Raw genomic sequence first — 26,191 nt, 5'->3', positions numbered from 1 at the left:
TAGTAAGCTTTTTACTTTGTATAAAATATACTGTAAGGTTTGGGTATGTAACCTTCACCAAGTTAAGAAGTTTTCCTTCTATTCTTAATATGTTAAGAGTTTTCATCACAAGTAGGCATGTAATGTACTTTTTCTACATAAATTGAGATAATCATGATTATTCTCTAATGTATTAATGTGATAAATTACATTGATTATTTTGATAGGTTTTCTGAGGTTGAATGCATTCTTGCAATAAACTCCACTTGATTATGATGTATTTTTTTAAATACTGTTGGATTCAATTAGCTAATATTTTATTTAAGATTTATGCATTTATAAAAAAAGAGATTTATGCATTTATATTAGTAAGTGAAATAAGCCTATGATTTTCTTTTCTTTCATTGTTCTTACCTGGTTTTAGAATCAAGATTTCAAGATTGTACTAGACTAATAAAATGAGCTGGGCAGCTTTCTCTCTTTTTCTATTTTCTGCAATAACTTGTACAAGAAGCAAAGTAACTGTTTGTCCAGTTCCTAACAGTCATGTTTCTGGCTTGAGTTCCTGGTGGTGCCTTCACAGAGAGGGGGGTGCTGGAGGAGCAGCATGTCTGTCATTTGGGGGTCAGAGGGAATTTGGCTACCTTTGCACTTCCAGCAAAGCAATGGCTACATGTGATTCTGTGTTGCTTTGGGTTTTTGTGATTGTCTATGAAAGTGCACACTTCTATAAATATGTGTGTTTATACATGAGGCTCTTGTGTGTTTCTGTTTATACGAAAATAGACTGAAAAAAAAAACAAAAAAAAAACAGTTTTCCAAAGGGAAATTAGCTGGATGAGTCTCTGTGTAGCTATTTTTCTGTATCTGTTTGCATGAGTCCCTGAGCTGTGAGGGGGTAATTCCATGGGTCTCTCAATGTCTCTGTGTATGTCTGTATCTCTGCCAGTGGGTGATTCGTTCTGTGTACTTTTCCATGTCTCAGAGTATCTGTTAACTGTGAGGGTTCGTGATTCTCTGTGTATTTTTATGTCTCTGCAAATGTCTGTTTTTCTAAGGGCAGGGGATTCTGTATGCATCTCTGTGTTTCACTGTAGAAATATATGCATAGAGTGCACATGCTACGTGGCAAGTTCAGACTCTCCAAGTCTGGAAGAAACATTACAACAGGAAATGCTCTGGATTCCAGCTTCCGGATGGAATTTCACTCAGAAAAATACCCCTTCCTGGTCCTCCCAATAACTGCAGCATTCTTTGTCTTTCTTCAGGAGGTTGAGTTGAGGGGGTTTATGCTAACCTTGACCTCAGAGGCCACATCTTTTAGGAGGATTTTGGCAGAGCCATGAAATTCCACACCCTGCCACTCGCCTCTTGCCAGGCCCACTTCTTCCTCCTAAACCCTTTTATAGCTCCACATTATCTACTAGACTAATTCTAATCTAAATTGTCCAGAGAGGCCAGAGGAAGACACAGGGAGTTGAGGACAGAGAAACAGAATAAGATTTTTAAAGGAAATACATAAATAAAGATAGCTATGGGAACAGAGGAACAGATAGAAAAATGAGAACAGGACATAAAGAAACAGAGACCAAGAAATAGGGCCTGAAAGGTGGGAGCAGATAGTCAGAAATGAAGATAAAGAAACAAAGAAGGATGGGGACAGAGAACTATACAGACAGATGGAGTGGGCAGCATGGAGAACGAGGGACTGACAGAAATAAGGTAAGAATGTAGGGAGGGAGAGAGAGAGATTGGGGTTAGAGGAGTAGCTGCATAAAAGATGAGGACAGAGAGACATAGACATGATAACAACTGGGTAGATAGGGAGGGAGTGACAGGGATTGGACAGACAAAGAGAAACAGATGGTGATGAAGATGAGGAGGAAGAGGCTGGTAGTGTAGAAACCAACATTTCTGACTGTTTGTTATGTCTGAGGCATGGTTCCATGAGCTGTACGTGTGTTAGTTCATTTAATGCTCATATGTAGTGATACTGTAAGGTACTGTTATCAGCGCTATTTTACAGATGAGGACACTGAGGCACAGGAAGTCAGTGGCACAACTAGGATTGGGATCCAAACCATCTAGCACCAGTGACCATACTCTTGACCACTGAGTCAGTCATAGAGATAGAGACAGAGGGATGGAGCTGGGGACAAGATAGCAAACAGATGAAACACAGAAGGACAGAGAGATGGAGACAAGAGACAGGCACATGAGGAGAGTGACCCAACAAGATGGTAACAAAGATAGAAAAAGGGTGATAGAGAGAGGCGAAAATCAAGTAGGGAAAGCGGGGCAAGAAAACCAACAAAGGTGTGTATATGCAAGAGAAAGGCAGAGACAGAGACAAAGAATGTAAATGTTAGGGGAGGGAGCAGATGAAGACAGAAATTGGAACAGAAAGGTGAGGACAGAGAAAGATAGGTAGGGAACACAGGCAGATGAATGCTGCAACACAAATAGAAAGATGAATGACAACTAGAAGACAGCTAGAGATAAGATAAGTAGGGATAGAGTGATGGAGACAAAAGGGCAGACAGAAAAGATGCCAAAGAGCCAAAGAAAACAAACAGAGACAGAAAAGACAGAAATTCTGGAACACATGGAAATTCAAAAACAGATGAGGTAGAGTAATGTGGTATTGCATATGTGAGGGCAGAGACACAGAGCACAATGAGAACCATAAGTTAGATGGAGACAGGTAACCCCCCAACATAGGCAACATAGTGAGAGTGAAAACAAGAGCAAGAAGCGGAGAGAGATTGAGAGAGAATATTAGAGACAGGAAAAGAGAAACCATCAGAAAGAGAAAAACAAGAGAAAGCAAAATGGAGACAAGAGATGGATGGATATCTGAGAGGTGGTGACAGTGATGGTGAACTGGGAGGGGGGGTGACAGACAGCAAAAAAAAATAAATAATAAGAGCAATAGAGACAAAGGAAGGAGTCATTTTGATACAACAAGGTTGCACTGGGCTGTGTGGTGCCCACTAAACGATGAGCTCAGGAAGGCAGCACCTGGGCCTTTGTTGTTCACTGCTGTATCCTGTACCAACAGTGTAGTCCCAGTCACGTCGGAGGGCTATTGTTTATTAAACATTAGGTACTGGAGACTGTGCATGCATCACATGGATTATATCATTGAATCCTCACACCTCTGATCTCGTAGGTATTATTAGTATCATTTCCAGTTTACAGACGAGGAAACTGAGACTCCACATGATGAGAAACTTGCCCAAGGTCACACAGAAGACCTAGGAGTGAAGACTCAGCCTGGACCAATGGTGAGAGTATATCATGAATCAAGGATGAGAATGAATCCTGTTCTGTCTGTGCGCTCGAGGCACAAAATACCAAATTCCAGTCTGCCTGACTCCCAGGCCTACATGTTTGACCACCATCCCACATTGTTCCAGTGAAAGTTTGCTGACAGACCGATGGAGGACTGCTGAGCCAAGGTAAGTGTGTCCTGACTCCTTATCCTCTGGAGCTCCCTCTATCTGGTGAAGGAAGCTGACCTGGCCAGCTCAGAGAGACTGGGAAAAGTCCAGTGAGTGGCAGGAATAAAGCCCTGTGGGAGAACCTTGGCCTAGGAAAATCAGAATGTTTCCTGGAGGAGGAGGTAGTTCAAAGAAGCCAGAGGCAAATTTCCGTAGGTCAATGAAGCTTCAGGGGCCCTCATTTGCACAGGTTCCTTCCAAGGCCTGGTTAATGAACAGTAAAAAATCAAAGAGTACTGAACATTTGTCACTCTATGAGAAAATTGAATTGCCCTGAAATCTTACAGCTCCTATATGAAATTTAACAGATTTTCTCACATTGGACAACAGTTCCAAAAATGTACATTACTGTGAAGCTGAATCTTTATTCTACACTATTGATTTAAAAACAAGCTTCTATCAACCATGCTATTAAGAAAGAATAATATTTCTATTCTCTCTATAGAAAATGACCTTACCTCATGCTTCAGGGACAAAATAGAAGCCATCATGCATTGAGAATTGTTACAGGGCCCCCACCTTCCTACCACTAGGTCTCTAAACCTCCCAGTATCTGCATTTATCCTTGCCTCATTCCTTCCTGTTACACTGAGGGCCCTGAGGACCTCTCCTCCTCTTGGAGGCCCAGTGCCCCCAGGTCCCAGCCCCTCCTTTCGCTTGCATTATTCCCTTTCTTTTCTGTGTCTTTATCCTCTCCCTTTCTACCCAATCGTTCTCAGCAGCAAACAAGCATAGTCTAGTATCTGCCATCTTTAAAAAACATCGTTCTTTGACCCTCCTCTCACCATCACCTTATCTCTCTGAGTTCTGTGCTCATTTATAGCCAAGTGTCTCAAGGGAATTGCCTACACACCTAGCTGCACTTCAGTGGGATGGGAGGGAGGTGTTCTGTTCCCTCTGATTTCAGAAAGGGTCTTGTAATAAGCTACACTTCCACCAGCACCCTATCCAATTACTCCTGTTTTTAAAATTAATTTTACTTCTTTTTCATGAGATACTTTGTAAATTTTAGGGTATACATATAGGTAGAGTTTGAATAAATAATCAAACAAGTAATCTGTGTACCCATCAGCCAGCTGCCAAAACTGATCATTTATGAATGGCAAAACCCCCTGGGTAGCCGTCACCAGTCACATCTCCTTTCATTCCCTGAGGTAACATCTGTCCTGCGTTTTTCATTTGTCATTCCTTGCTTTTTCTCTATGGTTTTACAGCATATGACCGTCTCCATATATTGTGTAATTTTGCATGTTTTTCAACTTTATATAAACATTCCCTCATGACTTTTTTGAATCAGCATTAGGTTTCCTGAGTTTCATCTATGTTGATACATGTAACTAGAGTTCATTCATATATTATTTTCATATAGTATTCCATTGTATAAATATGTCTCAATTTATTCATCCCATACTCTTGTTTCCATTTCTTGCTGTTACAAACAGGCTTTGGTGAACATTCTTATAGTGTCTCCCTGTACACTGTGCAAGGATTTCTCTAGGGGAGCAATTATCAGACGTTTTGGTCTCAGGACTTCCTTTAAAGACATTCTTAAAAATCATTGCAGACCCCAAAGAGCTTTGGTGCATGTGGATTATATCAACAGATACTTGCTTGCTCTATCAGAAATAAAAACTGAGAAAGCTTTCATATATTAACTTTAAAATAACAATAATAAACTCATTACATTGAACACAAATAACACTTTTTATGAGAAACAACTATATTTTCCAAAAGGAAAAGAATTTAGTGAGAAGAATGGTGGCGTTTTACATTTTTGCAAATCTCTTTACTGTCTGCTTAATAGAAGACAGCTGGATTCTCATATCTGCTTCTGCATTCAATCTGTTGTGATATCACATGTTATGTAGCCTCTGGAAAACTCCACTCTACATTCTTGAGAAAATGAGAGTAAAAGAAGCAAATAACATCTTACTAGTATTATGGTTTTGGCTCCCCACCCCACCCCGAGGGTCCCCAGACCACACTGTGAGAACCACAGCTCTGGTATATACCTATAATTGCTGGGTCATAGAGTGTGTACATCATTCAACTTTACTAGAAAATGTCCAACTTTTTCTAGAGTGATTGTATCAATTTACACTCCCACCAATAGTGTCTCCATTCACTCTTCATTCATTCTGGTGTTTGCTCTCACCACTCCTCCAAAACTACTTCTATCAAAGTCACTACCAATATCCATATTGCCATATACAATGGACCCTTTTAAATCCTCATCTTAGTTGACTTCTCAGCACTCTTGAAACATCACCAACACACTCCCAGTATGTTCTTATCTCCTCACCTCGTTCTCAGCCTCTTTGGCACCTCCTGCTCCTTCACCCATCCTCTAAAGTTTGTGTTCTTTGGAGCTCAGTCAAGGATTCTCTTCTGTTCTCTTTGCTCTGTTTCAGATTGACCTCTTCTCTCATGGCTTCTAATGCCATCTCTATGCTGACAACTCTCATGTCTATCTGAAAACATACCTCTCCCCTAGGATGTGACTTCTCCACTTGGCTATCTTAACGGCATGTAGAACCAAACTCTTGGTCTTCCTCTGAAAACCTGTTCCTCTTCTGTCTTCCTCCGTTCTGATGACCTGGCTCCACATCATCAGAATCCTGGGAGGCATCCTTGATTCCTCCCTCTCCCTTCCACCCTCATGCCACCAAGCCCTTTCAATTCTAAATATCTCTCAAATCTGTCTACTTCTCTCCATCTCCACCACCACCACTTTAGTCCACTCACCATCATCTCTGATTGCATGCAGTAGGCTCCTGATCTTGTCCACCTCCAGTTCAATCCATAGCAGCCAAAGTAATCTTCTTCAAACATTAACTATACCATATCAATCCCAAATTTAATCCCTTTCAATGTAGTGTATTTCAGCATTTGGGGGATGTGAAGTATCTATAAAAGAGATACTATTTCATCATGATCAAACTGAAACAACAGTTTCAAACTGAAACTTTTATATGTGATACAAACTTTTACATGTGGTACAAACTGAAACAAAAGTTTCATTAAATATACCCTTCCTACTTGAGCCTGTGATACTTTCTATTCTTTTCTCAAATTGATTTCAGTACCTTCTGCGGTTTGATCCCCATTTAAAAGGAATGCTTCAATATCTGTTGCTCATAGAATCAGACTCATTCCCCTTACCATGGCCTATAAAGCCCTACATAAGCTGACCCCTGCCTACTTCTTCGGCCTTGTATTCCACCCCTCTTGCCCTCGGTTCACTATGCTCCAACCACAGTGGCCTTCCTGAGGTTCATAAGTATACCATTTCTCTTTCTTCCCAGAGCTTTCCCACTTGCTGTGTCCTCTGCCTGGAACACTTTTTTTTTTAGTTTTTTTTTTGGGGGGAATATTGGGGAACAGTGTGTTTCTCCAGGGGCCCTCAGCTCCAAGTAGTTCTCCTTCAATCTAGTTGTGGAGGGCGCAACTCAGCTCCAAGTCCAGTCGCCATTTTCAATCTTCAGTTGCAGGGGGCGCAGCCCACCATCCCATGCGGGAATTCAACCAGCAACTTTGTTGTTGAGAGCTTGTGCTCTAACCAACTGAACCATCCTTCCACCCCTCCGGAGGCTCAGCGGCAGCTCATAGTCTTCGATCTAGTTATGGAGGGTGCAGCTTACCATCCCATGTGAGAACTGAACCGGCAACCCTGTTGTTCAGAGCTTGTGCTCTAACCAGCTGAGCTATCCAGCCGCCCCTGCATGGAACACTTTTGCCTCCACTCATCGTCTGCTCACTCCCATTCCTTCATGTCTCAGCTTAAGTGTCAGGCCCTTGCCTGACCCCTCCCTCAAGCTAAGTTGCCCCCACCTGTTATTCTCTTTCCTATCACCCTGTTCTCTCCTTTTATAGCCTTATCACAATTTGTAATTATGTGTGTTTACATCATGGTCCTTTCCAGCACCAGACTGTAAACTCTGAGAGCTGAGTTTGTTCACCAGTCTCGTTCGTGTCTGTCTTACTCACTACTGCTTCATACGGTTCCTGGGCCATAGTGTGTGCTCCAAAGACATTCATCCAATGAGCGGAAAGCTGAAGAACAAATGAAGTGGAGTTGGGGAGATGTGGAGAGAGTTCCATAGAGGCAATAGCATATGCAAAGACTCAGAGGCTACAGAGATTAAAGAATGGTCTAAGAATTTCAGCTTTGCCTCGCATGGAGTCTGGACAGGCTGGCAGGGGCCAGATCATGCAGGGCCCAGCTTAACCTTCCCTCTTGAGGAAGGTAGGTTTTCTTTTGAGCCAATGGGGATTTATTGAAGGGTTCTAAACATTAGAGTGATATGATTTCATTTACCTTTCCAAAATATCATGCTGCCTACTGTGTAAAGAATAGATTCCAGGGAACAAGACTGAAACGGGAAGGCTGTGACACCATTGCAGGTTAGAAATGATGCTTAGCTAGGCTAGGGAGGTGGCAGCAGAAATGAAGAGACTACATACATAAATTTGAGAGATATTCAGCAGGTGAAAATGACAGGACTTGGTGATTGCATGGGGGTGGAACAGACAGAAGAGTCAGGGGTGTAGCTCAGGTTTCAGCCTTGACTGGAGTCAGTCACTAAGGTAAAGTACAAAGAAGGGCAAGCAGGTTGAGAGGAGGATCCCTTGAATTGGGGAGAAGCTGAGGTTTTGGGTGTCTCTGGGGTATTCAGGTACAGCTGTCTAGTAACCAGTTGAATACATAGGTGAGGAGAAATACCTGGACTTGAGGTATCAATTTGGAAGTCCTCAGCAAAGAGATGATCATTGAAGCCATGGGATCAAATGTGATAATCGAAGGAAAGAGAGTAGAGAGAGAAGACAAGAGAACTCAGGCCAAAGCCCTAAAGAGCACCAACATTTAAGGATTGGACAAAGAAGAGCCTAGACAGTAAAAAAGAAATTACCAAGGAAGTAGGAGAAAAATGAGAGTGTGGTGTCATGGAAGTGGCTTAAGGAGGAGGGAATGGTCACCAGTGTCAAATGCTACCAAGAAGTCAAGTAGGAATACCACTGAAAAGATTTTGTTGGATTTAGTGACACAGACCATGGTGGACCTTGATGAGAGAGCAATATCAGGCAAGTAGTGGAGGCAGATTGCAGTGGGTTGAAAGACAAGTGGGAAGTGGGAAAACTGGGACAGTTAAGTGTAGGCGACTCTTTTGAGAAGTTTATAGAGAAGACAAGGGTTGGAGAGGGAGACTTTTTGGTAACTGATGATCTGTAGGTTTGGTGGTAAGAAGTCAAGAACTTCCTTTTTGGTGACTTCTGTTTCCTCTGTGAACTAAGAGGTGGGGTCATCTGCTGAGGGTTAGGGGGCAGATGGAGAAGTGCAGCATTTGAGGAGATGGGAGGTTTGAAATGGCTGCTGTGGAACATGGAAGAGAGAGCTGCCTAGGGGCACACAGTAATGTTGTCAGCACTGAGGGCCTGGTAGAAGCTGGAGACCATGAGTTTATAGTGCCACAAATCTGTGAGGCTGTGAGCTGGCCCGTTTTCTCCAACAGTGTTTAGTTGCCTGGGCGCAGGCATGGAAAAGGCGGACAGTTGGACTGACAGTTGCCTGGGATGTTGCCAGGCATATGCGACAATCCTGGGAACTGAGGCTATTGGCAAGAGAGTGGTGAAGTAAAAGAATATGAGGTCTGGTCCGAGCTGAGTGAAGAGGATCAAAGACAAGTCCTCTATGAGCCAAGCCCTAGGGAAACTGGAACATGTGGAAAGGCTTCTGGAAAAGAGACTGAAGGACAAGTGGAGGGAGGAAGACCTGAGGTGGGACACAAAGGCAGATTTGAGGGATTGAACCCTAAGACTTGACTGTGTGGGACCAGGAAGGGATGGGGAAAGCAGGCTGAGGGGGAATATTCAAGGGGGAGAAGGAGGACTTTGAGCGCAGTAGCTGGGAGAAGTGAGGCGGGACCGAGTGAGGGGGCGTGGCCAAGCGCCAATCCCAGGCGAGGGGGCGGGGCCCGGATAACTGGGTCCCAGCGCCGCTGTGCCTGCGGCTGCCTCAGCGAAGGCTCCCGCCTCCCCACCCCCCTTCCCGGGGTTCCTTCCCGCCCGCCGCCGTGGAGACCCAGACCGAGGGTGAGGAGGACGGTGGAGCCCGGCCGAGATCGCTCCCCTGACCCCGCCACTGGAGCATCGTCCGGAGGGATTGGCCGAGGGCGAGACCCGCAGCCCAAGCGCGGCGCGCACACGCGCGCCCCGCGCCACCGCCGTCCTCTCCTCCCACCCTCTCTCCCTCCCCTCCCTTGACCTCCCCTCCGCCCCCCAGCCTCCGCTGCGGCTGGAGGAAGAACGCTTTCCGACCAGCTAGGGGAGCCCGTATCGTTTCCCATTCGAGGAAAAAGAAGAGACCCCGCGCTCGGAACAGACCGGCCGCTCGCCCCGGGGCCTCGGAAGTGGCTCGCCGCCTGCGGGAGAGCCCGCGCCCAGCTCAGCCTCCCGAACCTCACCCGGCCGCTGCGGCGTAGACAGCGCTCCCCAGCGGGCCCCCGGCCCCGCCAAGCCCACTCCCCGCGCGGGGCCCGGGCCGGCGATGCCTGGCACGGCAGCGGCGGTGGCCACGGCTGCTGCTGGTGCTGCCACTGCTGCCACGGCTGCTGGCCCGGGCCCGGGCCGGGGGCTCCAGGCTCCGCAGTGGGGCTGAGCCCGCAGCCCCGCCCCCCGAGCCTGAAGCCGCTTCTCCGCGGGGCGCCGGGCCTCCTCCGCCCGCGCCTCCGCCCCAGGAGCTGGAGCCAAGCGGGGAGCCCGGGCCCCGCGCCCAGGCCCGGACCATGCATGGCCACCGAGTCCCGGGGGGCGCCGGGCCTTCTGAACCTGAACACCCGAGCGCGAACCCCCCCGGCGCCGCTCCACCGGCCTATGCTGACTCGGACCCTGGAGTCTTGGATCCCGGACTGTGGGTGCCCAGGGGCTCAGGCTCGGCTCTCGGCGGCCCCCTGGATCCCCAGCTTTCTGGACCCTCAGACGCCATCCTGGGCGCTGCTCCAGGCCCGCGGGTCTTGCCCTGTGGCCCCAGTCCACAGCACCACCGGGCCCTGCGCTTCTCCTACCACCTGGAGGGCTCGCAGCCCCGGCCTGGTAAGTGATCTAGAGAGCATGGGAGCCCGGCCACGGGCCTGGTACTGGGAGGGGGTTCTTTTTCTCCGGCTCTCTAAGCTCCACCTCGGGGCCGGTCGCTCACCCCAGCCCTTGGAGTCTTCTCAGCCCCCAACCCCTTCTCTCCCTCCTCGACCTTCGTCCAGTCCTTTCAACCTCTGTCCCCCGACTCCTCTCTGTCCCTTTTGCCCCCTCAACCCCCTTCTCTTCTATCTGCTGAGGCTAATGGGAGAAGGAGCACTCCAAGAAAAAGAGGCAGGATTGCAAGGCAGTAGAGGGGACTTGGTTGAGGAACTGGGGTTTATTTGGGAGAATAGGAGAAAAGGAGCCTCCCATTTGCCAAGCACCTACCTCGTGCCAGGCACTGGGCTGGGTACTTTACGTGGATTCTCATTTCATTTTCAGGAGCCTCCTGTAAAGTGTAATTAGCCCTATTTCGTAGGAGAGGAAACTGAGGCTCAGAGAAGTTAAGTCACTTGCCCAAGGTCACACGGCTAATATGGAGCCAGGACTCAAAACCAGATCTATTTGAGTCCGAAGTCTGTGGTCTTTCTGCTTCCCCCAAACTGAGGTTGGAGACCGTGAAAGTAATGCCAAACCTTCTGCTTATGTGATTTTCTCCTGTACTGTTCAGCAGCTCTGGAGTATGAGTGGAAAAAAAAAGGGGGTTGGTGGATTGATCCAAGGTTGGGGTTTTGCCAGGTGTGTGTGGCGGGAGGACAAGGGAAGGAGGGAATAGAAGGTGCTGATGAGAGATAGGTGGAAGAGGTGGGCCTCGGGGTCAAGCTGGAGGGGAGGGCTGGAGGGGCTAGTGGGTAGGGAGACAGCAGAAAGGTCAGGGAAGAGTTGCAGGGCTTACAAGGTTGTTTCTGAGGAGAAATCAGGATACTTGAACTTGGATTTGCAGAGGTGGAACAGCTCTAGGTCAGGCCACAGACCACTGACTGCAGAGGCCTTTGCACTGCATAGACTTGAGTGTCTGAGGAGTCCAGCAGGGCCTCCCCCATCTGGGGACATCCCCATGTGGACCTGAGCTCAGGAGCCATAGAGAAAAAGCAGTGCATATCTGTTCTGCCTTCCACTGGGCAACGCTGATCGAGCTGTTGCTCGTCCATGGCCTCCACAGGTCTTTGGGACTGTGGCCCAGCACCAGGCAGCAGTTGTGAAACATAAAGTGCAGGCGAGATGGACCCCTTGCTGCTGTTATGACCTTGGGCTAATCATGGAACCTATGGGAGTTTTCAGGGTCCGCTGCCGCCCCGCCCAGTGGGCTGGAGATATCCAGCTGACAACAGGCCTTTAACCTCCTGCCCTACCTGTTACTCCTGCTGACTTTCCAAACTCCCCCTGACAGACACTGTGTGGAGTAGGCTACTCACCCATTTTACTACAGCACCTTTCAGATCCCAAAATGTGCTACAAGTACTCCCACCTCAGGGCCTTTGCATTTGCTTTTCCCTCTGCCTGGCTGCTCTTCCCCCTGCTCTCCACCTGGCTTGTTCCTCATCTTTTAGGTCTCAGCTCAGAGGAGATACCCTGAGACATCTTCCCTGACCACTTTAGGTAGGGCTACTTGTGAGTCTCCACTGCAGTTGCCGGTATACTTCCATCCTTGTACTTAGTACAGTCTGCAGTGATCTCATTGTATGTGTCTACTTGTTTATTGCCCGTACCCTCCACTAGAAAGTGAGCTCCATGAGGTTTTGTTCATTCTTGTATCCCCAATGACTAGTGCAGTGCCTGGCACACAGTAGGTGCTCAATAAATCCATGTTGAACAAATGCCTGAACAGATTTGAAGGGAGCACATACAAGGCCCTCAGTAACTGTCGTCAGAGTAGGACTACTGAACTCCTGCCCTCCAGTTACTCTTGGTCTAGAAGTCAGTAGCTGGGCAGCATCTAGACCGCTAGTCCCTGGCCTCTGATCAATACACAGTAGCGATTCTGAGTTGCCTTCCCACTCCACCAGCCCTTCCAAATTACGAATCACAATACCCGTCCTGAATCATTCCCCTCCTCCTCAAAAAAGTTCACAGGATCCTTTTCCCAGTGAAGTCCCTGCCTCTGTAATTGGTGGGTATCTTTTTTGTTTGTTTGTTTTATAACTCCAAGATGAGGATTGGGACTAAGACGGGTGTCAGGGAAGGACCTGGCCTCCCATCCAACCATTCCTAACTGACTACACTGTGTGACCTGGGTGAGTGAGTTCCCTTGTCTGAGCCTCAATTTCCTCATCTAGAGAATGCCATGAGGAATCTATGAGATACTGGTTGTAAAGCCTGCAGAATGAAATAAAAAATTTTTTAAAAATAAGAGAAAAACCTTCTGAAGAGGAGGTGGAGGAATTACTCAGGCCCTGGTAAGGCAGACACCAGGCCCGTGTGATTCACAGCAGCATGGGGTGTGAGAGACCCGCCTCCCCCAACTGCTCAGCCAGCCCAGGGGTAGGCACAAGTGACTGGCTTCTCTCTCCACAGGACTCGCCTATAATTGGCCTAAGGAGGGCAGGGTTCGTGGTTGTAGGGTGTGTGTGTGTGTGTGTGTGTGTGTGAGAGAGAGAGAGAGAGAGAGAGAGAGAGAGAGAGAGAGAGAGAGAGAGAGAGACCTGAGCTTCAATTGAAGGGTTGAAACATTTTAGTCCACGTGTTAAGATTTCTGTGTGCCTGTTGACTTCCTCACTCATACTGCTGGGGCCTTTATTGAATCACCATCCTTAGGGCCCAGTGGCCCATCCTTAGGGGGGACTTTTTAAAGTAATATTTATATTTATATCTTATCCATGTGAAGAGCCTTGAATTGCTTCAAAGTGCTTTCTCTTTTAGTTACCCTGATTCTTGTTGGGGGACGGGATTGTTGTTATGCCCATTTCCCAGATTGATAAAACCTACGGCCTCATTGGTTTACTGAGATAACCCAGTGAGATACCAGAGAGGGCTTTGAGAGTCAGAAAGGAGATCCCAGGTGTAGGTTTACTCATAAAGATTTGGGGGGAACTCTACCCTATTCCTCAGGGTTGAGGCTTAGACTATCCTTCCAGATGCTGAGTCGGGAGGGGGGTTAGCTTGGGGCTTAGGGCATCCTTACAGACTCCAGGAGTTAGAATTGGAGCTGGGAAGGCCCCTAGACACCATCATGTTCTGGGTTTCCCAAACTGGTTGAGCATCAGAATCCCTTGCTGACTTTGAAAAAATAAATGTGATTCCTGGACTCTACCCCAGAGCTCCAGAATCTTGGGGTTGCAATGCAGGAATCTGTTTTCGCAGCTCCCCAGGTGATTCTGCTGCATTCCCTACAGTGGGAACCCCCTACAGTCAAGCCCATTTCCCAGTTGGAGCAGTGGAGGCTCAGAAAGGCAGTTGAGCCATGGTCCTACAGTAGGGTTTCAAGGCGAGAATTCCTGCCTGTTCTCAGGAATTTTCTTCACTTTCCCATTCCCAAATCCCGAGATATATATAAACTGTTTTCTGTTCTCCACGACAAATCCTTTCCACAAAGTGACGGCCGATACTACCAACCACCTGGGTTCAAGGAGCCGATTTTCGCGATTTCCCGAAGCAACTTTTCTCGGGATTCGGAAAAAATCCTGAGTACGGGTGGGAATTCCAGCCCGGAAAACCTGGCGACAAATAGGAAAAATGTCTAAGCGATACATTGTGAGTAGTGCGCTTATTTCCCATTGTGGGTATTACTGGGTTCAAGGAATGGATTTTCCCGATTTCCCGACCAACTTTTTTGGGATTCGGGAACGGAAAAGCGAAAACAATTTCTGAGAACAGGTGGGAATTCCCGCCTGGAGACCCTGTTCTACAGTGAGTCAGCATCATTAGGGCCAAGGGAATGCATCGGCCTCCCCGCTGAGGCCCTCCCCCATCGCCCTCTGTGGGCCTCACTCATTCCCAACCCCAAAGGTAGCATGAGATCTAAGCTGCAGAAAATGAGTCAACCTCTCAGCCACATAACACAAACACTGGCTGCCTCAGTTTACTCTCTATGCCCAGCTCTCTTGAATGGCTGCCATTTGGCAGTTCAAGCTGGCAGGCAGTTACAGTTCTCGGACTCTAGGAAGAGGAAATCCTGGCATCAGCAGCGCCTAGCACAGGGTCTAGCCCTAAGAAAGGGTTCCAGAGTGGTGTCAGCAAGGTTTGTAGAGCTAGGAGGAACATGGGGGGGCAGTTCACATAGGAAGTTTGGTAGGAGCAAAGGCACTGAGACATGGGGCATCCTGGGGACTGGAGCTGGTATTGGGAGGAATGGAGGGGTAAGGCTGACAAAGGGACTTTATGCTGAGGGCAAAGGGCAACCATTGAAGGGTTTATTAAGTAGGGGAATGATGTGCTCAGATGTTTGAGAGATCCCCATAGCTACATCTGGAGAGTAGATAGGAAGGGTGTAAGAGTGGGAGCAGGGAGACAGGCAGGCAGAGATTGCAGTCATCACAGCGAGAGGTGATTTTAGCCTTGTTTGAGCCGTGGCAGGGTAAGACCTGAGAGATAGATGTTTAGGTGCTAGCATGGGCAGGCCTTGTTTGTGGCTTGGATATAGAGGCCGAGGAAGACGGACAAGTCCAGGATGAGTCTGGCTTGTTTTCTGAAACCAACTATAGTGACCTGGTAGATGGTGGTGAGGCCATCTACATGTAAGAGAAGAAGCAGGTTTGGGGGAAGATACTGAGTTGTGTTTGAGACAAGCTGAGTATCAGAGGCCTGGGGGGACATCCAGGTGGAGGTGGCCAGCAGGCATTTGGATGTAGGGTTGGAAAACTCAGAAGAGAAGTCTTGGCCAGAGATGTTTGGGAGTTCTCACTGCCAGCCAGCATGTACCACAGACTACATAGCGGCTCCTGGGGAAAGCGTGCATGGTTCTGGGGGCCAGTCCCATCCTTGAAGACATAAATAGTGAGGTCAGCAGTCATGCTTGCTCTGGTAGAACATTCATTATCCCCCCAAACTTTGCCTTAGAAATGCTGGGTGGGGCACTTTTGAAAGCATATGTGCATAAAGCAGAAACCCAATTCACATACACTCAGGGTAGTGGCTGTTGCAAAGACCTGAGGCAGTATTCCTGAAAACCAAGTCACACGTTGGTAAAGTAAATTCCTGTAGCTCCCTCCATGTTCTCCCTGTTGAGGGCATCCTGAGTGGCTGTAGAGGGAGGCTCAAGGTAAGGAGAAGAGGTGGCTCACGATGGGAGGGGGTGGTGGGCTCTGCTGAGGATTTTTGGAGAGCAGCAGTTTGAGATTCCAAGGCAGTGTCTGAAAAAAGACCCGGATTTGGTTCCCAGTCAGCTGGGGTCTTCCAAACAAACATAACAAAATGTAAAGACTTGGGTAGCTGGGAAAGGGACTTCCCCAGACAGGAGTAAAAGAATTGAAGTTTCCAAGTGGCAGATGGTTGGCACCTGCATTCCTTGGCCCTTTCAGGTGACTCTTTCCCTGGGGCAAGGCCCAGCTGGGGCTATCTGCTCCCTCAAGGGGGAGTGGCAGCTAACAGTACCCCAGACAGACTCAAGCTATGGCTTTTGGGGGTCCAGTTAGCTAAATGCCTTCGGCAGATGTGGAGCTGGCCAGACGCTGGCTGGGTGGGGCTAAGACCTGTCTGGAATAAGGGCTGGAAGCACAGTCTGCCACTGGCCAGCCCTGCAGAGTTAAGTTCCCTCATCTGGAGAGAGCAGATATCCTTGGAGCAGAGAGTCCAGCCTTTCTAGGCTCCAATACCCAGTTCCTTGGAGCTAGAAGATATCACACCTCCAAAAGTTACCTCAAAACACACACAGGGCTGGAAACAAGGCTGTTGGGCAGCCATCAAGGAGCCTCAGCACTCTTGGCTCTGCCATTGGTTCACTGAACCCGCAGGCCTCCCTTCCCAGCTTAGGGCCTTAGTTTCCCCATTTGTAAGTTGTGGATCTGGTCATTGCATTCGTCTGGCATAGAATAGGGTGTCAATAAATACTTGGTGAGTAGTTCAGAGAGTGACACAGGAGAAAGGAGGGCATTTCTTCTTTTAACAAAGGTTTATTGAGTACCTACTGTGTGCTTGCTTGGCCTTGTGCCTTGTGTGAGGTGCTGGGTGGGCAAGAAAGCAGGCACAACCCCTGTCTTCATGGAGTTCCTTTCTAGCAGGGAAGACAAATATGACAACTAATTCTAAGCATAGAGGCTGCAGGAACATAGGAGGAGGTGGGCAAGGAAAAGAGGACAGTTGAGTTGAGACCTGAAGGAAAAATAGGAGTCCAGAGGTAAGGAGAAGCAGAAAAGCTGTTCAGGCCAAGGGAATGAAATGACATGTGCCAAAGCCCGAGGCGGAAGACAGCACTTTCGAGGAACAGACAAGAGGCCATTGTGGCTGGAGGGTGGGGGCGGGGAAGTGTTCCTGAGCTGGGCCTTAAATGTCCCCTTGCTCAGGAGTTTGGAGTTCACCCTGAGGCAAAGCAAATGGAGCCCTTCACTAGGCTGCAAGAATTGAAGGGGCCTGTTTTCACAAGCTGGTTGTGGTGTGGAGAGTGCCTTGTTAGAGCACCCTGAAGGATGAGAGGGAAACCAGGTAGGCTCGGGTGGGAAAACATGTATAGATTCAAGAGCTGCTAAGAAGTAGAGTCTGCAAGATTGGGGTCTGGTTGGATGTAAGTTGAGGGAGAGGGAGGAGTCATGGAAAAAGCCCTGCCTCTGGCTGGGGGAGCTGGGTGAATAGAGGTGCCATTCCTGGGATGGGGAGGGCAGGAGGAGGAGCCAGTGAGGGGCTGGGGTAGGGGGGTGGTTTAGGGTGCACTGAGTCTCAGGAGCCTGAAGACGTGACATCTAGGTGGTGGTGCCCAGTAGACATTGGCTGTGCTCATCCTGCTTCAGAGTAAGACAAGAGGGTGAGGGGCACAGGTGTGTGGGTGAGGCCCAGGGAGGGAGTGGCAGCTTCTGCTTGGTGCTGGCAGTTTCTAGCCCTTCAGGGCGCTTCCCAGTGCAGGAAGGGGTTAAGTCACCGCGGGAAGGCTCCCGGAGAAAGCGGGAAAGGAAGGATTGGCAGGCCTAGCCCCAAGGAACTGCAGCTGGCATAGAAGCCCATCCACCTGGGCGTGCTAAGCCGGCGCCACCACCTTCGCCTTTACCTTCACCTCCCCTGCTCCCTCTCCAGCTTCTGCCCAGCTCCCCTAGGCTGGGCCTCCCAGCCTAATACTTTCCAGGTGTGGACACAGCCCCTCCCCCTCTCAGGGTGGCCCCTCCCCCATCCCGCGGCGGCTGGGAAGGGGGCTGGGAGGGGGCAGGGAAGGTGTGGGTCTCCCACTGCATCTCTTAGGGGCTCCAGACTCCAAGTCCCCGACTGCTCTGTAGAGAATTCCTTCAGGAATCTGCTCCCTGTGGCTCTGGCAGGGTAAGGCAGTGGTGACAGTCCCCCAGATCCAGCCTTGCTACTTTCTTACTTTCTAGCTTCATGTGACCTTGGGCCAGTCACCTCCTGTTTCTGAGCCTTGGTTTTCTCACCTAGAATATGGGGTTATCATCCCCACCACCTAGGGTTGTTGTAAGGATTAAATGGCACAGATAAAGCCTGCAGCACTCATGATGGCACATTGTAACCATGCTCAACAAATGACCCTCCTTGCCCTTTCTGTCTCTGCCCCTTTGCCTCTCTCAGGCCAGCATCCCTCACTGTCTCTGTCTCCCTCCTGACTTGCCCCTAAGTTTTCTGTCCCCCTCTCTAGCTGTCCGGTTCTCTTGGTCTCTGTAGTTTTCCTGTCTTCTCCCTCGCTTGTCTTTGTCCCAGTCTGTCTTTTTCCTTCAGAATCTCTCAGTGTTGCCAACTCTCAATTTTGACCAGGCCTCTGGTGAGGGGGGAGGGAGATGGATGGGTGTTGGGGTCCCTGGGGTCACACACAGCAGGGGTCAGAGAGGCCATCCCTAGTGGCTTTGTCCTCACTGGAAGGGAAATCCCAGCCAGCGTGGCAGCCCCAGCACCCGCTAATTACTGCCCCCAGTGCTCCCAGCTGCAGCTCCACTCCACTCCCTTCCCTTCCTGTCCTCTAAAGTCCCCAGCCCCTCCCGAGGGGTGGAGCTACCACCCCCATCCTTCTCTGCCCTTAGGTCTAGAGACACTGGGAGGAGGTAGCCAGGCCCTCACAGCGATCTAGCAACTGGAACAGGGAAGGGCCGCCCGTGCTCCCAAGTGGCTGTGGTGTGTGTGTGTGTGTGTGTGTGTGTGTGTGTGTGTGCGCGTGCGTGTGTGCGTGCACGCATATGCATGCATGCATGCATACATGTGCCTTGCTGCCTGGCTGTCTTTGTCCCAGTGGGTCTGTTTTGTGTATATCGTAAAATTCTTATTTCTGTTTGTGTGTATGTTTGAGTGTGTGTCTGCATATCCGTATATGTCTACGTGTGTCTTTGGGTCTGTATATGTTGTTGTATGTTCCTGTATACATGGGTGTGTGTCACCTTGGCTCTGTCTAAACCCCTGGGGGTTTTAGATGTTTCTATATGTGGGTCTTTGTATATAGATCATGTGTGTGTGTGTGTGTGTGTGTGTGTGTTTCTTTGCTGGCGTCCATCTGAGTATGCTCCCTAGTATCTTAGTGGTGGTGGTTTGTGAGTGTGTGTGTGTGGGGGGGTGCCTGTCTGTCTTTTGCCCCTTCCTGCCCCTTCCTTCTGCTCTGGAACCTTCTTGCAAACCCAGGCACTCAGTTCACTCTTTACTTCCCCACCCCTAATATCCACACCTTTGCTCACTTTCTTCCCTTGCCCGCAGGACCATGCCCAGTCTATACCTGTAAAAACACACCCCATCCTGGATGGCTGAACTCAAAAACCATCTCCTTTAGAAAGTCACCTCCCCCATTTAAATGTGATTTATTTCCCAACTCAGCAAACATTGACTGAGGATATGCTCTGTGACTCTAAACACAGGCACACTTGAGATCCAGTTCCAGCTCAACCACTTCTAGCTGTGTACTCTCAGGCAAGTTATTTTGCTTCTCTGCCTCAGTTTCCTCATCTGTAAAACAGAGCTAATAGCACACAGGGTTGTTAGGAGGGTACCATACAGGAAAGTGTCAAAACAATGCCTGGCCCAGAGTAGGTGCTCAACAGTTGAATCAGCATACCATATATCCTCCACTAAAAAATTAACAGCTTGAGTTGCAGAGAGTTCTGAAAAGTTCTTGTAATTCCCTGCTCTCTTCTCCAGCCGTCCTGCCCAGAGCAGAACGTGAACTGGACCAGACAGAACAAAAGGCATATTCCAGTTCAGGGAACTGCTGACAGTTATTGCATGAGCCAGCTCCCTGAGCTTGCTCAGGTCCAGAGGAGACTGGGCCCTTCAGTGGGGGGAGTGGAGGTGGAAGAGGGGACCTTCAAGGCAGCCACCTAAGAGCCAGAGCACATAAGATAGGGCAGGAGGTAAACAGCAGAGGTGAAAGGGTCTTTAAGGACCATCTAACTGGGACATTGCAAAGTGGTGGCCCACAAATGAAATTTGACTCACAAGTTTCATTTGGCCTATTCATTGTTTTTAAAATTAGGAGATTTCACATAAAAGTCTGGATTTCTGATTGTCTTGAAATACTGGAAAATCTGAACATAAATACAGGGCCTCGTTACTGCAAGATGACAATTTGATGGAGGGGAAAAGCTGCTGTCTCTATTTTGGGTGAGGCATGTGCTCCCCAGTTGACCACAGTCCTCAGCATTCCCTATTGTCTTACAGTGTCCCATTTGACAGAAAGGTCCTCACTTTACAAAAAAGTTCCTCCATTTTACTGAAGAGTTTTCTATTGTCAGAGTCTTTCATTTACAGACAGGTCATCCATTTTACAAAAGGGTCTTTACTTTATAGAATTCTTCCTTACTTTACAGAATGTCCCTCCACTTTGAAGAAGCTTCCTCCATTTTGTAGAAACTTCCCCATTTTAAAGAGAATTTATCCATTTTACAGGAGGGAACACTCAGGGAAGCTCCTTACTTGCTTCCACTTTCCCAAAGTGCCTTCACTCTGTAGAGGGTGCCTCCATTTTTCTGCAGAGTCCTTATGTTCAGAAGACCAGTCCAGTTCAGGAAAGGAACCTTCCAGCAACCCACAGGATACCCCCTGCACTTCTCACATTTGACAGAGCTTCGTGTCTGAACTTTCAAACAGAACATCTGCCAGGTCAAGCAAGGCCTGGGTGCAGTCTGGCCACAAAAGGAGTGGGGCAGCTGGGCTGCACCTCATGTTCAAAGGGCAGGTGGGAATAAAGGCATAGGGGAGCTATACCTTTATCCTAGCTTTTTTCTCAAGCTGAGGAATTCCCCTTCCTCCTTTGGAGCTGGCTTCCCAAAATGCACATTCTTATTTGTTGGTTTTCATTCTTCTCTACTCCCTGTGTTCCCTTCCCCCCACCCCACCCCACCCCCAGGAATTCCAGCGGTCCCTGGGGCCTACCTCTCAGCCTGGAGAGGCAGAGCTCTGGGCGTGCTGTGGGAATCAGGAGTCCTGAGTGCTGCTGCTGGCTTTGGCCCACTCTCTCGCATCTCACCATTTCCTCACAGGGAGGAGCGCACACATATTCTCTCCATTTTGCAGATGGGGAAATTGGGGTCTAGAGCTGTGAAGTGACTCCCCATATTACCTGGGAGTTAATGGCCTGGCTGAGGTCCAGTCTGAGGCCCTATTAGCTGACTTGAAATTGAGCCAAGGTTACAGCTGGAAGAAGGGAGAGGGGGTGCTGCTGGCCTGGGAGGGGGAAAGCTGGGAGCTGACATTCCCAGAAAGAGGTGAGGGAGAAACAGAGGCTGTTCCCTTGGATATGTAGGGTCCTTGTCCTCAAACTCAGCAAGAGGGTAGATCTGATCTGCTAGTAAGCCCAGAAACAGGGGCTGAATGCACCTACCAATCAGGAGCCTGCAGCAACCAGGAACAATTTTTGGAATGATTTTGCTATTTCAATAACAATAAGGTAGTAAAATTCAAAACTGGTATTTTTAACACTTACTTTGCAATTTTGTACAGCTTATTACTTGAATTAAATTTGAATGGGGAAGGTGGGGCACCATTTTCTTTTCACTGCCTCCTGCCTCTAGTAGGAATCACACCCTGACCGGAAGAGGAGTTGTCCTAGAGAGAGCTGGATTCTGTGTCCCTCTCCGCCTGGTTTGCTTGTGTTTCTCCATTTGTCCAGAGCTTTGTGTTGGGTTGCAGCCTGTGGCCTGCGGGTTTACGGTTTACGTTATCTGTGTGAGTGTATCTGTGTGAGTAGTGTCGAATCTTTGTGCATTTGCAGTTCTGTTGGCTTTCACGTTTAACCCACATTGCTTTGTGGATGGGGGGGGGCACAATGCCCTTTCCCTTCATTGTCTCATGGACTCCCCAAACCAAGGAGCTGTGATTATCATCCTATTTTCCAGACAAGGAAATTGAGGCTCAACTAGCCCAGGGTCACATAGCTAGTAAACGGGGTGCTGGGAGTTAACCTCGGTCAGTGTGACTCCTGAACCAGCTGTTCCTAATGAAAGTGCCACAACACCTTAACCCATGCAGTCCAGTCAGCAAGTGTGATTATGCCACCCTTCTTTGGAATAGCCAAGTACCATCGGTGTTTAAGTATAAGATCAGATTGAAGTTTATCCCTGAAATAATGTCACTGTCAACAGCATTTAAGAGCCCACTGCAGGGAAATTGGATAGAGTCCGCAGCTTGCCTGAGGCTTACGTGAACAAGAGTCCAGGGGCCCTGATTCCCAGGTGCCACCTCGGAAGCCTGGCTCTGCCTCATTCACTCAAATCCCTCCTTGACTAGGGTTGCTGGAATTCACCCAAAAAAGTACTGTTCAATTTGAACTTCAGATATACAACAAATAATCTTGAGTATGGCATAATAAGTTTTTAGTGTAAGTATGCATGAGACTTGCTTATACTAAGAAATTATTCATTGTTTATCTGAAATTCAAATTTAACTGGGCAGCCTGTATTTTATCTGGCCACCCTGTGGCTGGCCTCTTCCTCCCCTGAGCTTCCCCAGTCCCGACAGGCTGACCCCCTTGCACTTCCTGAGCTGCTCTTATCTTCTCCTGAATGAGAGTCTCTCCTCTTTGTGATTGGGAGCTCCCTGAGGGTCAGGATCAAGACTGTCCTCTGGCCTGCTGAGAGCTTGTGGGGGCGCACACCCGCACCTCCACCCCACAGCAGAGCTGGGCCAGCACCCAGGTACTCCTGGGGTGCCCAGGGTGGGCTTCCCATGGGTGACGAGGGAAGCCCTAGTGGCAGCAGTGGTTGTGTATGTGTACACTGTGCAAAGCATGTTGCACTGGAACACGTGAACAGCTCTGCGGTTCTCACTGGGTCTTTGAGGGCTGCACATAGTTAGTGTGGGGGGAGGGGCTTTGTGGCGTCTGCTCCAATGGGCACTGGGACTTTGGTAAACCCAGGTATGGAGGACCCTGTCAGGTGCGTAGATATGGGTGTGCGTGCATATATGAGAGAGAGAATGTTGTGGGTTGTCAACTATAACAAGTAGGCTGGAGAAAACCAATGCAGGGCCTGGCTGGGTGGGGAGAGAATGGGGCAATGGGAAGGGCTGTGCTATCTAGAAAGGGGAAAGCCTCCCCTTGAGCTCCGCTAGAGCAGGGATGGGATTTTCACATCCTCCAGCACAGAGTGACCAGGCTCAGAGCAGGGCTCGGAAATACTTGAGGGATTAGCTGAAGCTGAGGGAAGCCAGAAAGTCCAGCAGGTCATGAGATGCCACAGAGGCCTAGCTGAGAAGTTCCTATTTTCCCCATGGGAGTTACAGAAGGGTCTTGTGCAAGTACGTGGCATAACCTGAGCTGAAGGTTCATGCAGGCACCTGGAGGGAGCAAGACCTGGGGCCAGGGGGCCACTGAGACAAAACACAGGAGACGGGAATGTAGGCAGAAGGACAGGGAAGGGGAGCACTGAAATAGGAGAGGGAGGGGTCTTGGAACCTTCTTTCCATCAGTGGAACCTGGCCTGGTTCTTGGCCAGGTCAGACTCCTAAACTAGAAGAACCATGCTGTTCATCTCCCATCATCCATGGCAGGCTTGGGGTCATTGTTTGCCCTAGCCACACTGCAGGTCACAATTTCTCAAGCGTTGAGATACACCCCTGCTCCTCCTGGTTCCCCTCTTTTCCAGCTTCCCCTTGGAGAGCATGGTTAAGAAAGGAGCCCAGTCCAGAACTAGCAGACCACTGAAAGTCTGCTTTTGACTTGCTGTGTGATCTCTGGCAAGTCACTGCCCCTCCCTTTGCCTTCATCTCCTCATTAGAAACTGGGCTGACAATCCCTGTCCCTCTCACCTGGGAATCCAGGGTGTCCCAGAATATTTGAGTTTCACTGAGCCTCCCATTCTGCAGGGCTGCCTACATGGAGGCAAAGAGAAAGGAAAGGAAGGCCCATCTATGGGCTCCCAGGTGAGGTGGGTGAGGAGGGAAGAGGGTGGGTCAGAGCAGGGCCGCAGGTCAGACTCCTGACCTAGAACCCTACCCCCAGGAGAAGCAGTGGAGCAGAGGGAGACAAGCCCCAGCCAGGGGCCGTGGGTGAGGAGGGCTTGCCCAGGGAGGCCTGCCTGCTTTGAGATGTGGAGACAGGGCCAGGTGGGCTCCTCCAGGCCCAAGGAGGCAGAAAAGGGGCACCTGGGACTCCGGCACCTTTGTGTGTATCTCCGGGATTGGTCTCTGCTCGGTGGAGTGCCTGGCTTTCTCTCTGGATATCTGGGCCTGTCAGCTACTCTCTGTGTCTGTCACTTTGGCCATGTGTCTCTCGAACTATGTCTCTGCGTGTGCCACCCTCCAAGTGATTCATCCTCCTCAACCCCACGCCCAGGGGGAGGGCAGGGCAGGACCAGGCCAGGATATGCTGAGCAGGGCAGGGTGAGCAGCCCAGCAGAGCTGAGAGGAGCACCTCCTTACTCCGGGCCAGGGCCCTGCCAGCTCAGGTGGGAAAGGAAGTGAGGAAGTTGCACCCAAAGCAAGGTACAGGGTTGGGGAGGGGACTCAGTCTGACGCTGGGGTGCCTTGTTCCCTCAGGGCTGGGAAGGGACCATGGCCTGAGTCCCTGGGGCCTATCTGGCTGGACTGTGGCCAGGGTGGGGTCAGGGACACAGGGAAGCTGCTGGAACCCTGGGAGTGGAGTTACTGCTTCCCTCCAGGACTGGGAGACCTAAAATCCCCTGCGGCTCTTTTTTGTCTATGTTACCCTGTAGGGTGTCTCTTTGTATGTGTTTAGCTGTATTTTTTGTAACAGAGGCCACATGACTGATTAGACCAGGAGGCAAGTGTTGTGTGTGTGTGCGCATGTGTGTATGCCTGAGCCCCCAAGACCCAGGGACACCATGGACATGCTTGTTTCGTGTGTGTGACCTAGTAAAGTATGCCATGTGTCTGTGATTATGTTTCTGTGTTGTTGGGTACATGGCAGTGTATGACTTTGTGCTGTTTTGCCATTGTGTGAGGTCTGACTTAATGACCCCGTGTGGCTGTAGTCTTTATGACTGTGAACCAAGTGCAGGTATCCAAACCTGCAGCACCATATTATGGTGTGTGTGATACTCTGTGACCCTGCAATTGTGAGACACATTATAAGTGACACTGTGTATCTTTGTAACTCAGTGGAACCGTGTTTGAGGAGTATATAAGTGGGTATATGATGATAAGTGGTTGGGTGATTGTTGTGTGAGGCTATTTGTGAAATGGTTGGCTTGCCCTTGTGTGACTGTCTTTGAGACTGTACCTGACCATGTTTGCCAGTGTGTGTGATACTGTAAGGCTGTGTGATAATGTGTGATGTTGTGACTGCGGGGCTTTATGACTACCGTGTTTCCCCGAAAATAAGACCTAGCTGGATCATCAGCTCTAAAGCGTCTTTTGGAGCAAAAATTAATATAGTAAAATAAGTAAAATATAGTAAAATAAGACTGGGTCTTACCGTGTAAATGACACCACGTGTCTCTGTGACTGAGTGGACGCATTTGTGACTGGTCATGTGTGAGACTGTGTGACACAGGGTAACAGACCCTCTGTGGCTGTGTGAGGCCATGTGGATGGGAGCTCTTGACTGCTGCTTGTTCTCTTGTCCTCATACTGTTTGCCTGCATCCTTCCCTACATGATGGCTTTTCATGGCTCCCTTGTGCCCTCAGGATGATCACCCGGCTCTTCAGCCTGTCATCCAGGCCTTGCCCTCTCTGCTCTGGCCCCCACTGACTTCTCAATCATCTGAGACCGCTTACAGCTCTCTGCCCAGCCAAGCCCACCTGAGCCCCACACTTCTTCCCTCAGGACATGCCATCCCTGGGGAGTTCCCTCACTGCCATCCACACCAAATCTTCTCTCCCAAGTGTGAGCCAAAAGACACGTGGGTTTAGGGAGCCCACAGTGAAGAAATAAGGACAGTGCAGAAATATCTCCCTTTTCTGAATTTGTTGCTTCCTGTCTTAAAGCTGTTCCTGTGACCCGAACTCTGGGTGCTGGGTGTGTGCGTGTGTGTGAAAGTAGAGGAGAGTAATGCAGATTAGTGAGAAGCTGGGATTTTAAGAAGCAAAACTTTTGCTCATGAAATACAATTTTGCCATTTGCTAGCATACTCAGCTATATAAAATCGTAGACAAGGAAGTCCACATATGGTCAGGA

General features: G+C 49.2%; 1 protein-coding gene across 3 annotated transcripts in view; it reads left to right on the top strand.

The window, feature by feature from the left end:
- Positions 1-911: 911 nt before the first annotated feature.
- FGD1 (FYVE, RhoGEF and PH domain containing 1) overlaps positions 912-26,191 on the top strand; it is a 42,518-nt gene continuing 17,238 nt past the window's right edge. Inside the window, exons 1-2 of one of the 3 annotated variants that reach the window (XM_074323810.2) lie at positions 912-3,440; positions 6,968-10,571. In XM_074323810.2, coding sequence (XP_074179911.1) covers positions 10,265-10,571 — 307 coding nt within the window. In that variant the 5' untranslated portion in view covers positions 912-3,440; positions 6,968-10,264. Of the gene's footprint in view, positions 10,572-26,191 lie in introns of all 3 variants that reach the window. The other 2 variants (XM_019710830.3, XM_019710831.3) reach the window with 2 other exon arrangements.

Source organism: Rhinolophus sinicus, chromosome 18, assembly GCF_057876585.1.
Source record: "Rhinolophus sinicus isolate RSI-liver-muscle chromosome 18, RSI-T2T, whole genome shotgun sequence".
Classification (NCBI taxonomy): domain Eukaryota; kingdom Metazoa; phylum Chordata; class Mammalia; order Chiroptera; family Rhinolophidae; genus Rhinolophus; species Rhinolophus sinicus.
Note: the sequence above shows the minus strand (reverse complement) of the source record. Positions and strands in the feature narration are given on the sequence as shown.